The 14,024-nt window shown below is 41.8% G+C and overlaps 1 protein-coding gene across 5 annotated transcripts in view; it reads right to left on the reverse strand.

Annotated features, from left to right (window-relative positions):
• Positions 1-14,024, reverse strand: part of LOC123768641 (single-pass membrane and coiled-coil domain-containing protein 4 homolog) — a 158,173-nt gene that overhangs the window by 654 nt on the left and 143,495 nt on the right. For all 5 annotated transcript variants that reach the window (XM_069316378.1, XM_069316376.1, XM_069316377.1 and 2 more), the window contains exons 2-3: positions 3,437-4,123; positions 3,077-3,262 (exon numbers count right to left, since the gene is read on the reverse strand). In XM_069316378.1, the coding sequence (XP_069172479.1) occupies positions 3,077-3,247 (171 nt within the window). In that variant the 5' untranslated portion in view covers positions 3,248-3,262; positions 3,437-4,123. The remainder of the gene's footprint in view (positions 1-3,076; positions 3,263-3,436; positions 4,124-14,024) is intronic.

The following is a 14,024-nucleotide window of genomic DNA, read 5'->3' on the forward strand; positions in this document are numbered from 1 at the left end:
AATGAAAACACAATTAACTGGACTCACCCCCTATTTGTCTAAAATTATTGCTTATTTTTTTGTCAGCAAACGCGAGATTAACATATATTTATACCCTGTGCACTTGTTCACAATATATACAGTAAATGTAATCCTAATCTATATTTTTTTTTGGGGGGGGTCTGTTAGTTTCTTGACGTTTCTGAAAGAATCTGCAGAAGGTTCTGAAAGTCCCTGAGAGGATCACTTGGTATATAAATTGTTATACACACTTCCGTAGAAGTAAACTTTTCTTATTAAGACTCCTCAATAGCTCGATCGATAGAGCTTCGGTGTCACACACGCGGGGGTTCACGGTTCGAGTCTCCTAGAGCCCAGGTGAATGGAATGATTATTTGGTATAATAGGAGAATGTCAGCAGTGTCTTCAGTGGTCATGGAGGACGGGTACGTTAGGGCCAGTGAAGGAGCACGGAACCTATACAAGGACAGAGAGAGACGGGATAGGTCCGACGACAGCTCTATGGACGACAGCTCTATGGACGACGGCTCTATGGACGACAGCTCTATGGACGACAGCTCTATGGAAGACAGCTCTATGGAAGACAGCTCTATGGAAGACAGCTCTATGGAAGACAGCTCTATGGAAGACAGCTCTATGGACGACACCTCTATGGACGACACCTCTATGGACACCTCTATGGACGACACCTCTATGGACGACACCTCTATGGACGACAGCTCTATGGACGACAGCTCTATGGACGACAGCTCTATGGACGACACCTCTATGGACGACAGCTCTTGGAGGTCGTCTGGTACACTCCCGTCTCCTCTCTTCCACACACCGCTTCTCTTTTCCTCTCCCCTTTGTTCCTCTCCCTCGCCTCTATTTCTCTTCTTGCTACTCTCCTCTCCACCTCTTCCCTGCACGCATCCTCTCCTTCAGCCCACTCTCCTCTCCTCTCCAGTTCTTACTGAATAAATATTAACATGTAAAAAAGGCCCAAGACTCCGTTTACTTCTCAGTTAATTCTCTCTTCCAGACCATGAAAGGCAATTTGAACACCGTCAAAAATGATTGGGTAGTTAATGTATGCAAACACCTCGTAGTGGGAAGGGGGGGGGGAAAGGGAAGGGTTGAGACAGTAGGTGACAGTAGGGTGCTGAGAGAGAGACAGGACCTGGGAAGGGAACTATCAGGGAGAAAGCGCCAAGTCATTACTCCTATATAGCACTTGGAAAGGGGGGGTCAAGATAAGGATTTGGGATGGGACGGGGAGGAAGGGGAAGGAATGATGCCCAACCACTTAGACGGACGGGGATTGAACGCCGACCTGCATGAAGCGAGACCGTCGCTCTACCGTCCAGCCCAAGTGGTTGGGCGGTCATATAGGGAAAGGAGAAGCAAGAATTTAAAGTAACGGGGGGATGACAGAGACATGAGATGACAGAGACGAGCAATGACAGGGATACTGGAGATGACAGGGATACGGAAGATGACGGGTAGAGTGGAAATGACAGGGAGAGAAGAGGTGACAAAATGGATGACAGTTGGTAAAGGTTATAACAAGACAGGATCATATAGAAATTTAACCGGTGAGGACGGGAGATGGTACAGCGAACGGCTGTTAGTAAAAGAGACGGGAGGTTACAGGAGAGTTCAGGGTGGTGTTGAGGGGACGGGAGATGAAAGAGGACGGAGTGACAAGGGAAGGGGGGGGGGGCGAGTGGTGACGGAGATGAAAAAACTGTCTCTGGACGGAAGTTGAATGTCCAGATGATGGGCAACAAAACAGTTGACGTGAATACAGGAGACGGGGAACCAGACAGTAACAGGTGACAGATGTGACGCTAAAAGAAACAGGCGACACATGTGACGCAAAAAGTAACACGTGACATATGTGACGCAAAAAGAAACAGGTGACATAGGTGACGCAAAAAACATTAACAATATTAGACTTTACGTCAACGCGGCTCTGCCCATGGCCCATACGATTCCCTTTAGTGATCAATACCTTAGACAAAAAGGAAAACATTCTGAGACACTGAATGTCACTGTTCCTAAGTGCGAGTACCTAGGTACAGCGGTACAGCTTAGTGGTACAGAGGTGGTACAGCGCGAGTACCACCTCTCGAAGGGCCTTGTTCCGCCTCTCCTCAACCAGCTGTAAACCACCCTGAGCACCTCTTCCTTCACGGACATGCTCCACTTCAAGCCCTGATTCTCGTTTGCCTTGCATAGGAAGCTGAAATCTTTATTAACCAGGCATTCATGATATTATTCAGAAATTACTTATGGGCATATTCACCAGGCCTATTGGCAGGCAGGCACACACACACACGCGCGCACACACACACACACAACATATTCAGCATTCACATACACCAAATAACCAAGAATAATAATAATAATAATAATAATAATAATAATAATAATAATAATAATCCTCATAGCGCAGTGGGCTACAGATATGACACACCACCGGCAGTGTTTACAATTAATTACAAGTGTGTGTAGGAGGAGCGAATACGTTTGCAGGTGCGAGAGACGTCGTCCTCATCACTATACATCTCATGGAAATGGTTATACACTGGCTCTTATGAGCAATCAAGCCATTGCAGGCACCATGAGTTGGACTCTGAACTCACCTGCTACAACCCTTCCTCCTGTTTAGATAGTATCTATTGTGATGGTCGTCAATAGTCACGAATTCGTACGTACTTAGCTTTTAGATAGTAGTATACTGACTAGTAAGGAGTACTTTTAAAATAAATGAAGACATGAAACAAATTTATATATTCCTAGGCCTTGTATATCACTCATATGTGCTATATTAGGCCTCAGATATCGTGTATTAGGCTTAGGAAGGTTAAGTTAGGTTAGTTTGTCAAAGAAACACAAGTCCGGTTTGTCCAACTCAATAGTTCAGATTTCTACTTTCTAATTTCGTTGTACGTCGGTATATATACTATGGTCCTCGCCGTTACTGTAAGTACTACCAAAACTGGAGGATGGGCTGCACGCAGCGACCAAGGCTTGGCCTCGGGACTCACCTGTACCATGTAGCGACCATGACTTGAACTGGGGTACTCACCTCTATCATGCGACTGAGGACTTGTACCACAGCCCCAGATCCTCCTCCCTCAGTCTCAGGTACAAAGAGAGAGGAAGTAGGCATTGCGTTGAGGAGGCACGCCCATGCCAACGCCCACGCCCACATCTTGACCCTGGTAACACGCCTCGGTGACAGGTCGGAATCAGTCATAGTATTTCAGAAGCCCTTCAAATGTGTATAAGGAGGTATTAATGTTACATTCTTTATGGTCGTGCATCAGATACAGGAAAATGTACATTACGAACCATGATTGATATCTGAGCACTATTTTATCCTTGTGTTTCATGTACTTATATATCATATATATTACACTTTTCGTGGTGATATTTCAGCTCTTACCGGTTTAGTTTGATGACTTCTTGGTCCAACACATCAAAGGACTTCCATAATTTGATCCATATACTCACACGGGCCAGTATTGTGCACAGAGGCATTCAATTTTGAATGTTATTTCACACAATTCAGAACAATTCCATCACTGTGAATGTCACTGCGCACAAGCTAATTCATTCATCGTCCCGTGATCACTGCTTTCACTTGAATTTATTCGTTATTGAATTCAATATTTGTAATTCGACGCTTATATAGTATTTCCAGTCAAGTTCACATGTTCACCCTTCGTGTTCAGCGTTTCTGCACTGAAGTCACAACCTGTGTGTTCCAGTACAAGTTGTGTGTGTGTACTGGAGTCACTACTCGAGTGTCATGTTCCTCGTGAGTGGCCACTACTCTAAAAGGGATATTTCTGTACAAATACGTAGTTTATCCTGGTCGAGAAGTGTTCTGATATCCATCAGATCCTGCATATAAATTTTCTCTCTGTTTCCTTAACTCCTTACACACGGTAAATGTTCCAAGTAAATTTTCATGAAATGACATTCACTATAATATGTAATGTGTCAATTCTTAATTTTATGTTCAAATATTGGAAATCTTAACCAAAATTGTGAATTCTTTACATTTTTGTGTGTGTGAGGAGCACCAACTTTGTTACATAAAAGTATTTTTTCACAAACTGCTGTTTTCCTGGAGAAATAGAAACAATACGTCAATAAATCAAGATAGAATCCAATAAAACAAGAGCATTCGCACTTGCATGATTGCAGATCTCAAGAATAATCACGCTGGCATGATTTACAGATATCTGGACTGATCGCACTGACATGACTGGAAATCACTCGTGTCCATTTTTGTCCCCATGTCAGGGGACAACGCTTCACTATATGTGATAACCCACACACCGGCCTCTGAGGTATATTGCTGGCAGACTAGCATAAATGATCAGTAAATGCTGGTAACGTTGAGCTGATGACATTAGGTATTTAATGAGCAAACATTTGGCGCTCTCTGATGACACGCAGATTCCGCACCAAATTGTTTTTTGTTTCAGACAGAGAATATTTTCAATTATTCAGCCCTCGGAATACTAGTTTTATTTATTCATTTCTTAGTACAACTAATCAAGACTTTATTAATATACTTACGGGAGTTATATTTTAATTATAAATTTTCTGACCAGACGTTATTGGTGAGTTGAACAAATAATAATTTGTAATTATCATTACAATTTGAAATAATAACACATCGGTATAAACAAATGAACGTTCATTATAAAATGAACATTACGAGACAAGAGGCACATATGAAAGAATTAAATCTTTCTACGTAGATTTCAATTTCGTGCAGACTAAATGGTTTTAATTCGACACATTAAGAGGAGGATTCCATACACCAAACACCATTATGTAAGAGATTCACACGCTGTATAAACACCAGTGTATGTATTTGTAAAGGTCAACATTAAACATTGTAACAAAAAGGTGAACATTTACACATTGTAAAGGTGTGAAAGATGGCCAACACAATATTAATTGGATACCTGATAATTCCTGCATATTTTAATTTTAACCTTGTCTGCCCTTCATGCAAAACATTGGGAAATAAAACGAAACTGACGCTCCGACAGTTGGGTTCGAATCCCGGAAAGGGCGAGACGTTTGGGCACAATTCATTACCCTCGAAGTCTCTGTTCGCCTAGCAGTAAAGTGGTGCCCGGGAGTTGACTGTTGTCTGTAACACAACACAATGTGCGAGATGGTTAATGCAGTCCTGTGTTGTTGAAAACGGCTGTGTGCTGTTTACTGTGTACATGTGTGCTCTGTTTCGTGGGTGTTCTGTTGTGTTTCGTGAGTGTTCTGTTGTGGTTGTTAGTGAGTGTTCTGTTGTGGTTGTTAGTGAGTGTTCTGTTGTGGTTGTTAGTGAGTGTTCTGTTGTGGTTGTTAGTGAGTGTTCTGTTGTGGTTGTTAGTGAGTATTCTGTTGTGTTTCGTGGGTGTTCTGTTGTATTTCGTGAGTGTTCTGTTGTGGTTGTTAGTGAGTGTTCTGTTGTGGTTGTTAGTGAGTATTCTGTTGTGTTTCGTGGGTGTTCTGTTGTGTAGAGCGTGATCTGTTTTGTGTCGTATTCGTTCTATTGAGTGGATAGTGTATATATTTTGTATATTGTGTGATGTGTATTGACCGCGTACCGTATGTGTTCTGTTGCTAGTGTACTGTGTGTCTATAGACAACGTGTGTGTATGTGTGTGTGTGTGTGTGTGTGTGTGTGTGTGTGTGTGTGTGTGTGTGTGTGTGTGTGTGTGTGTGTGTGTGTGTGTGTGCGTGTGTGTGTGTGCGTGTGTGTGTGTGTGTGTGTACAATGTCTGCGTTCTATGTGTCATTTGTGTGTCACTGTGTATTGCATATACTGTGAGTTCAATACGTGTTGTGCAAAATAATGTATAACTAAAAAACTTACACATTAGCGCCTTTAACCATAAGATCATCCATGTATGAGGCTTGTTTCCCTTCCAATAGTGGAACATTTAATTTATCGATAAATGTTAATGAATCATTAGCCATTACTAATAAATAATTTAGTCTAAATGTTATACGAACGGGACCGACGTATCCCATATCATGCATAATTTCCATGCCATTAGCGAGCAACCATAACTATTTATAACTATTATTTGTGCCCTGGACGGTAGTGATTATGTTCACCTGATAGGATCAATGGCCTAAAAATTTCAGGCTTGAAAATTTCAGGTCTGAAAGTTTGCTTACAAAGGTTCCCGTCCCCGGGATCTCGAGGCGTTCTCGGGTCAGGGTTCTTTGGGTTCTCGGAAGACCACGGGCATGGGTTCACGGAGGTCCCCGGGCATGGGTTCTCGGGGCCCAATCTATGGTTCTTGCCAAGAGATCCTCCGATAAACTCACTACTCACTCCTTACATTTGCAACATACTCCGAGCACAAAGTAATTCGACTCCCAAAGATATTGACCTGCTGCCACCTGCACAGATACTCGGCAGAAACAAATGGGCAAAGTTTCTTTCACCCTGAATGCCCCTGTTACCTAGCAGTAAATAGGTACCTGGGAGTTAGTCAGCTGTCACGGGCTGCTTCCTGGTATGTGTGTGTGTGTGGGGGGGGGGGAAGTAGTTAGTAAACAGTTGATTGACAGTTGAGAAGCGGGCCGAAAGAGTAAAACTCAACCCCCGCAAGCACAACTAGGTGAATACATTAATCGATCTCACAGCTTGAATTCTGGTCAATTGTAAAATATTGGTTGAGATTCCCGAAGAGTTTTCCCCAGAAAAATTAATTATTTCCTATACAGTACAGAAGTTTCATTCCTCCCTAATATTGTATATAATGAAAATGAAGAGGGGTCTAAGGGGGGAGGGGTAAGGATAGGAATGAAACAGAGTGAGGATATATATTCAAACTCATTTTGTAACGAGTTTAGTGTTATCAGATAGTTATCATTTGAGGAATTCGTCCCTAGAGATCATCGCTGAGGCGGTCCAAATTGTATAAATCGTTACTAAGATTCATGTTATAAAGCAGATTTTTCAGAAAATTATCACCAAATTGATTGGGAGACGTCTTCGTCAATCACAAACTGTAAAAGGTTGCAATTATGGTAATATCCACAAGAACCTCAGTGTGTTAAGGAACCTTATGCCCATCTATCTGCAGAAAAATGCACTAACAACCTGTTAGGTTAGCGAAGATACAGCTGATGCCATCTACTGGCAGAACATTGCACTATCAACAAACGCACAGCAGCTCATAAAGCGGGTTGTTGTATTGAAGGAAGCATTCCCACGCTTGCTTTTCAATGGTGGAAACTCTTTGTTGACATTCTCCGTGTCAGCCAATCACAGCAAGGGATCAGCTAAATGCTTCACCCACTGAATATCCAGCCCGTCCTCCAAACAAAGACCCAAAAGTGATACCATGCACCCGCCAAACCCCCTGTTTATGAATGAAAAACGGTTTACATACGACTCACAACTGATGACGTTCGAACACTTCCGGAACAAGTGCTTCACTGACGGATTTAGTTCGAACCACCACACTGTAAACAGCCCGTCCTCCAAAGATCCAAAAGTGATTCCATCCACCCGCCAAACCCCCTGTTTATGAATGAAAACGGTTTAGACACGACTCGCAACTGATTTCGTTCGAACACTTCCGGAACAAGTGCTTCACTGACGAGTTTTGTTCGAACCACATCGCTATAAATGCTTCACCCACGTACTACAAATGCAAATAATCGCCAACCGAACCTAAACACCTAACCTAACCTATGCCTATATATGCCCAATGTGCCAATATATTATAATATTAATTTATATTTGAGAAAATTTTTGTTTTGAATGAACAGCATGTTAAAATTTATGAATGCGTCTGTGGGGGAGACCGCTGGATGTAATGGACTTGAGTCGAGGACGGGTAGCGGTTAGGACAGGCGTCTGGGATTCACCAGAACGCGAGTTCGAACCCCTACATTGCCTCAACATGATATTAATTAATATATCACGCCACTGTGATTTGTGATATTTATGTTTTATTTATTTTATTTATTTATTTATACATATATGCAAACACATGAGACTTATAAAAAGCTTGTGCAGCATAATACAAAGCTCAACAGGGGACTCTGAGGGGGAGGTATCGGGGGAGCAACTTTTGTGCAACGTTCCCAAAAGCGTAAGTTGGTTAATGGCAGCGTCTGAAGGATTATTGGAACTCTTTGAGTATCAAGCATCCTCAGGGATGCTCTCATCTTTCTCATCTCTAATATAAATAAAAATTTAGCTTGAGCCGTTATTCTACTCAACCAACCACTGAATAAATATTAATTCTTGAATTATTGCTTATAATATATGATTATTTTTGTGTCTAGTAACGTAAATTATCCACGTGTTTGTTGAACTATAAAAGTTAGATAAATATCGTGGTACGAGTTAGGATTATTATGCACAAAAGAATTTTGTTGATGTTCAGTTGGTCTCCAGTAATACGTTACCAGGTGGGTATTAAAGGTTAAGAAGTGCTTAACTTGGATGTTTATTTAAACCTTACTGATAACCCTTAATTTGTGGCACTTACAACTGCTAACTTAGACCAAAACAATAAACTTAAAATGTAAATGAAGTGTTTATCAGGAGCGTTTTCGAAAGAAATTACGAAGGAAGAAAACAAATGAAAAGAGAGAGAGAGAGAGAGAGAGAGAGAGAGAGAGAGAGAGAGAGAGAGAGAGAGAGAGAGAGAGAGAGAGAGAGAGACAGACAGACAGAGAAAAGGATAGATAGAGAGAACGCCTCGGGTTTCACTATAATACCCAAAGTATTACAAATTTCTATAAACATACTGGATCAGCACGCGCCAGGAGGGGCTTCAAACACGCAGGCATGAAGCCCCATCTGTCTACACACGCAGGCACGAAGCCCCATCTGTCTACACACGCAGGCACGAAGCCCCATCTGTCTACACACGCAGGCACGAAGCCCCAACCGTCTATACAATGACCGGGGCTGAAAGAACTCAGCAAGGCTTCAACTTAGATTGAGAAAATGGTACATGATTCAGTTCCAATAATTACCATAGAGACATACACACCAAACTAAATTATTTCTGAAGCAATCCTAACCTTATTGAAGAGTTCGCAACTCGAGTCAAATACAAAAATAATGTACACAACACCAACAATACAAACATAGTTCGTTGAATATGTCTGTAATGTAAATAAAGGAGGTTAGAAAAATGTTTTTTTAAGATAGTTGGAACATTCAAGCTTCCTTACTCTCACCTTCACATAAAATAAATGTTTCGTCCTGAACAGTCTTGCCGGACAAGAGAGTGCTGCCAGGTTATCATGAGATCTTGAGGTTGAGATGATTTTGTAGGCAGAGTTACCTTTCACCCTGATGCTTCTGTTCACCTAGCAATAAATAGGTACCTGGGACTTAGACAGCTGCTACGGGTTGCTTTCTGGTGGGGGGGGGGGGTGTGTAACAAACAGGAGGTCTGGTCGAGGACTGGGCCGCGGGGGACGCTAAGCCCCGAAATCATCTCAGGATAACCTCAAGATAACCTCCCCGTGGCAATATGCCACTTATTGGTTCCTCGCTCATGGCGAGCCGTGTGCTCCTTGTTGACCTTCATATGGAGGGCTTTGACCGCCGACAAATTGCGGCTCCTTCAAGGTCACATATCGGGGTGAAGACGAAACACACCTGTCAGACTTGGCCAGTCAGCTGAGTCATCCTGGAATGAGGTGGAAATAATGGAATGTTCCCGTCCTTATTGGTACCGGAGCGCTGATGTAACTTTGACATTTCAACTGCATTTTTATGACAATTATTGGGACGTTTGTGTGACTTTAAGGAGGCCTCCCCTTGATGAGACTACAGCAGGCCTCCCCTTGATGAGATGACAGCAGGCCTCCCCTTGAGACTACAGCAGGCCTCCCCCTTGATGAGATGACAGCAGGCCTCCCCTTGAGACTACAGCAGGCCTCCCCCCTTGATGAGATGACAGCAGGCCTCCCCTTGAGACTACAGCAGGCCTCCCCTTGATGAGATGATAGCAGGCCTCCCACTTGATGAGACGACAGCAAGCCTCCACGGCCACTATCCCTCCTCCTCTCTATGGGAATGAGTGGCCACTTCCGTCCCACGAGCGAGGCCACCGGGGCCGTGTAGGGAGGGCCTCACAATCATAGGCTGGCGGCGCCGTCAGAAGGTTATCTTATCGTACAGTCAAACAGCCTCGAGTGTGTTGGCGCCACCACCCGCCTGCCTGGCGCTCTGGTCGTTGGCAGCTTCTGGGCGTGTGGTCGATATTTCTTAATCTGTTTTCTTGATTCATTTTTGTATTGTTTTTTTACCCGAATATCGAACCTGTTGGGCTGCGTAATATGGCCGTGTGTTACTGCGCAGAGAAGTAACATTTACGGTTATAACAACATTAATATCCCTTAATGTGGGTTTGATACCTGATCGTATAATTTTTTGTTTAGGCGCTGCTTGGATCTGACTGTCTAAAGTCAACAAACCCTCAAACAGAGGGATACAAATTGACTGACCCTCAAACCTATTCTATGATGCGGGTACAGAGTTAGAAAAATCTTCTTCTAAAGTATCTGAATTGATCAGATAGTGTTTTCGTAAGTTAATAAATGAGGGGGATTTCTTATGTCATACACATTTCTCAAGTCTTCAACGATGAGCACAGGTTCTCAATTAAGAGTTCAGGCGAAGTACATCTCTAATATCGCAGATTTGCAGCTCCTCTGCTTTGGCTATCATTTCCATTCCGAATATAAATGAGTAATTGCATCAGAAACAAATTCCCAGAGGGCACAATATCCCAGAGTGGCGCCGGTTCGACGCCGCTCCTAGATATTGTGCTCACTGGGTTCACTATTACAGCATTTCTGCCCCGCTCGACCCTCAAGGTTAAGGTTGTCGGCTACATGTACCCGTGGACAGTCTCGCTCACCTGGGCCTCTTCACTCGGCTACCTTGTCTCTGGTCTGCTACCTAATGATCATTCTAATTTGTGGAAAAGATCAAGTATTTAGTATGGCTTTCTTCACCACACTCACCAGCCAACATATCTGATGGTTCGTTTCCACTGATTCCAAATGGGAGGGAATCCAGAGGAACTTAATCACCTATTTCTGATTGATTAGAATTTGCATAGCTCTTTTTTATTTCCTTCCCCTTTGGTTGTTTCTTTTTAAACATCGTGCATTTAATATTATTAATGACGACTAAGAAGTCAAACAAAGAGTTGATCAGAAGAGAAACGAGAGGGTCTGGAAGACCTCAGATATCGAAAATAGATTTGAATAAAAGGATTATTTCTCTCTTACCAGAGACTTTTAAACAGAATGAAACTAAAGAGATAAAAAGGCTAGAAGATATATAACTGAAGTTGTGCTTAGATGAAAGAGTTTGATTTGCAATGGTCTGTAGGATTCATTCCTATGTTGTGCTCTTTTAACACTGATTTTAAAGAATAGTTTTAATGATGAGGATGATGAACTATATTTAATGAAAATATTCATCCAAGAAACGATAATTCCGTTGATCTCGCAAGCACATACTGAAGTCACAAAACTGAAATATTTAATGTGGAAGTTTATTTTCCCGTCGGTACATCACGCAAATAGCATCGAATATTTTTGTCTAGCTAACGAAACGCTGTTACAGAGATTGAGTAATGAAAGACACAATAGCCAGACTGAGGAAAATATGCTTTCAAGGTGTATCTCTGGTGGGGCCATGTGTACGTGCTTGACCTATGTGTACGTGCTTGACCTGTGTGTACATGGTTGACCTATGTGTACATGGTTGACCTATGTGCACTTGACTGACCTATGTGAACTTGACTGACCTATGTGAACATGGCTATTCTATGTGTACAAGACTAACCCATATTTCCATAGCTGACCCCTCCGAACACCCATGTGTTTGGGAAATTGGTTTACAGGTTCAGGGACATGAAAGAAAATATCAGCGTTGATGCTAGCGTCGATTTTTATTTGTAATTGCTACGACTTTCATATTTTCAGTGTCAGACACGATAAAGTCAGAACTTTGCTGTGAAGTAACCGTCAACACGGTTGACTATGCAACATACAGTACCACTTGTCAGGTTTTTCCTATGAGGAGAGTACAACTTTTTTACGATTTTTTTAGAAATAGCGATCTTGACAGACTTTGCTGGGGCCACTTGGCGTAGAAGATACTATGACTGACCCAGCGAGCCACATAAGTAATAGTGAATGCAGTGATTGTAGGCGTGATAATATTAGTTGTGTTAGGAATAGTAGTGTTAGTAATGTTAGAAGTCGCAGCAGTTCGATGCTAGACGTAGCAGTAGTAGCAGTGCTAGAAGTAGCCGTGTTAGTAGCGGCGTTAGTGTAAATGACACAGGTATTTGTAGTAATAGTTTCAATTGTAGAAGTAGAAGCAAGTGTAGACGTAACATAAGGAAAATCAATAAGAAAGTAGATACAAATCATATATCTGTTATGATATCGCAAGCACGATAAAGACCAAAAAAGAGTGAGTGATTGTCGACTCGTCATCAACGAAGTTCAACATCCTCTTATCTCTATTCCCTAACTTTCTCCTGCTACCTTAGCAATCTCTCATCTCCCTCTCTCCATCCCACCATCCCTTCCTCTCTCCATCCCACCATCCCTTCCTCTCTCCATCCCACCATCCCTTCCTCGCACCATCCCTTCCCATCTTCATTCCACTATCCTTTCTCGCTCTCCATCCAACACCACTCTCGTCCTCTCTCCTCTAAAGTCGGTGACGAAAATTGGCATCAATTTGGACGAGAAAAAAAAAAGAGGTTGTTCCACCAGTCTATTGTGTTGTAGGAAGGTGTGCGAATAGAGGCGTCTATCAGCCGAACACACACACATGTTCACTCAAGCCGGAACTGTAATGAATTTTATGACTGACGAATACACCTTCTAAATCTAAGTTATACAGTACATCATTATTATTACAGGTGGTTTGATAGGTCGTCTATATTTACTCAACAAAAACGTTTTCGTAAAAGTACTTACAACAAAAGACGAAACCTTTATGTTGGACTAACTCCCTTCCTCTCGGGAAAGAAAGCTAATTATTCTTTACAAACGTTTATACCACAAATTATTGCAAAACAACAAAAACACAAAATAAATCGGTTCTAAGAGAAAAAATACAAAATACACTGATCACACATTTCTGCAAAATTGTGGGATATAAATATTTACAAATAAACTATGTATATAAAATACATTAAATACATTTAAAACTCAAAAGGGATAATTTTAAAACATATAAAGAAGGCGGGATAATAATAACAACAAATATAGTTTAACAACAGATGTTGGAAAAACTTGAACAAATAATTGCATCATTACGGAAAACATCCCAGTGCATAACCCACTCGGAGTTGTAATAAAACCAAGACGATCAAGGTCAGATACGAATATCTTAAGGTCAAGGCGGCAAGATACGAATGGATTAAGGTCAAAGGGGCTAAATATATATATATAACTAAGATCAAAGAAGCAAGATATGACAAAGACTAAGGTCAATAAATACACAAAAGGGTAAATATTGTATATGTAATGTTGACAGATAAAACCTGATATATTTTAGTAAAAGCAAACTGAATTTACCAAACAAAATGTACAAGTTCATTTTTACTAATATAATGTTTGAAGCAGACACGGTAATGTTGTAATTCCCATGAGAATTCATGGCGTATTTTTATAAGAAATTCTGCATTATAAAAGGCGGGGACCTTCAACCTTTTAATGTGTAACCTTTAAATGTTTTAACCTTCTCTGTCGTGAATCAGGCACGCTCACTATTATTCTTCAATTACAGCCACTATCGCAGCATTTAATACCAAAATATAAATCACTCCAGCTCTAAAGATACCCAACCATTTGGGCTGGACAGTAGAGCAACGGTTTCACTTCGTGCAGATCAGCGTTCAATTCCCGACCGTCCAAATGGTTGGACACCGTCGATCCCCCCCCCCCCCCCCCGTCCCATATCAAATCCTTATCCTGACCTC

Source organism: Procambarus clarkii, chromosome 83 (assembly GCF_040958095.1).
Source record: "Procambarus clarkii isolate CNS0578487 chromosome 83, FALCON_Pclarkii_2.0, whole genome shotgun sequence".
Classification (NCBI taxonomy): Eukaryota; Metazoa; Arthropoda; class Malacostraca; order Decapoda; family Cambaridae; genus Procambarus; species Procambarus clarkii.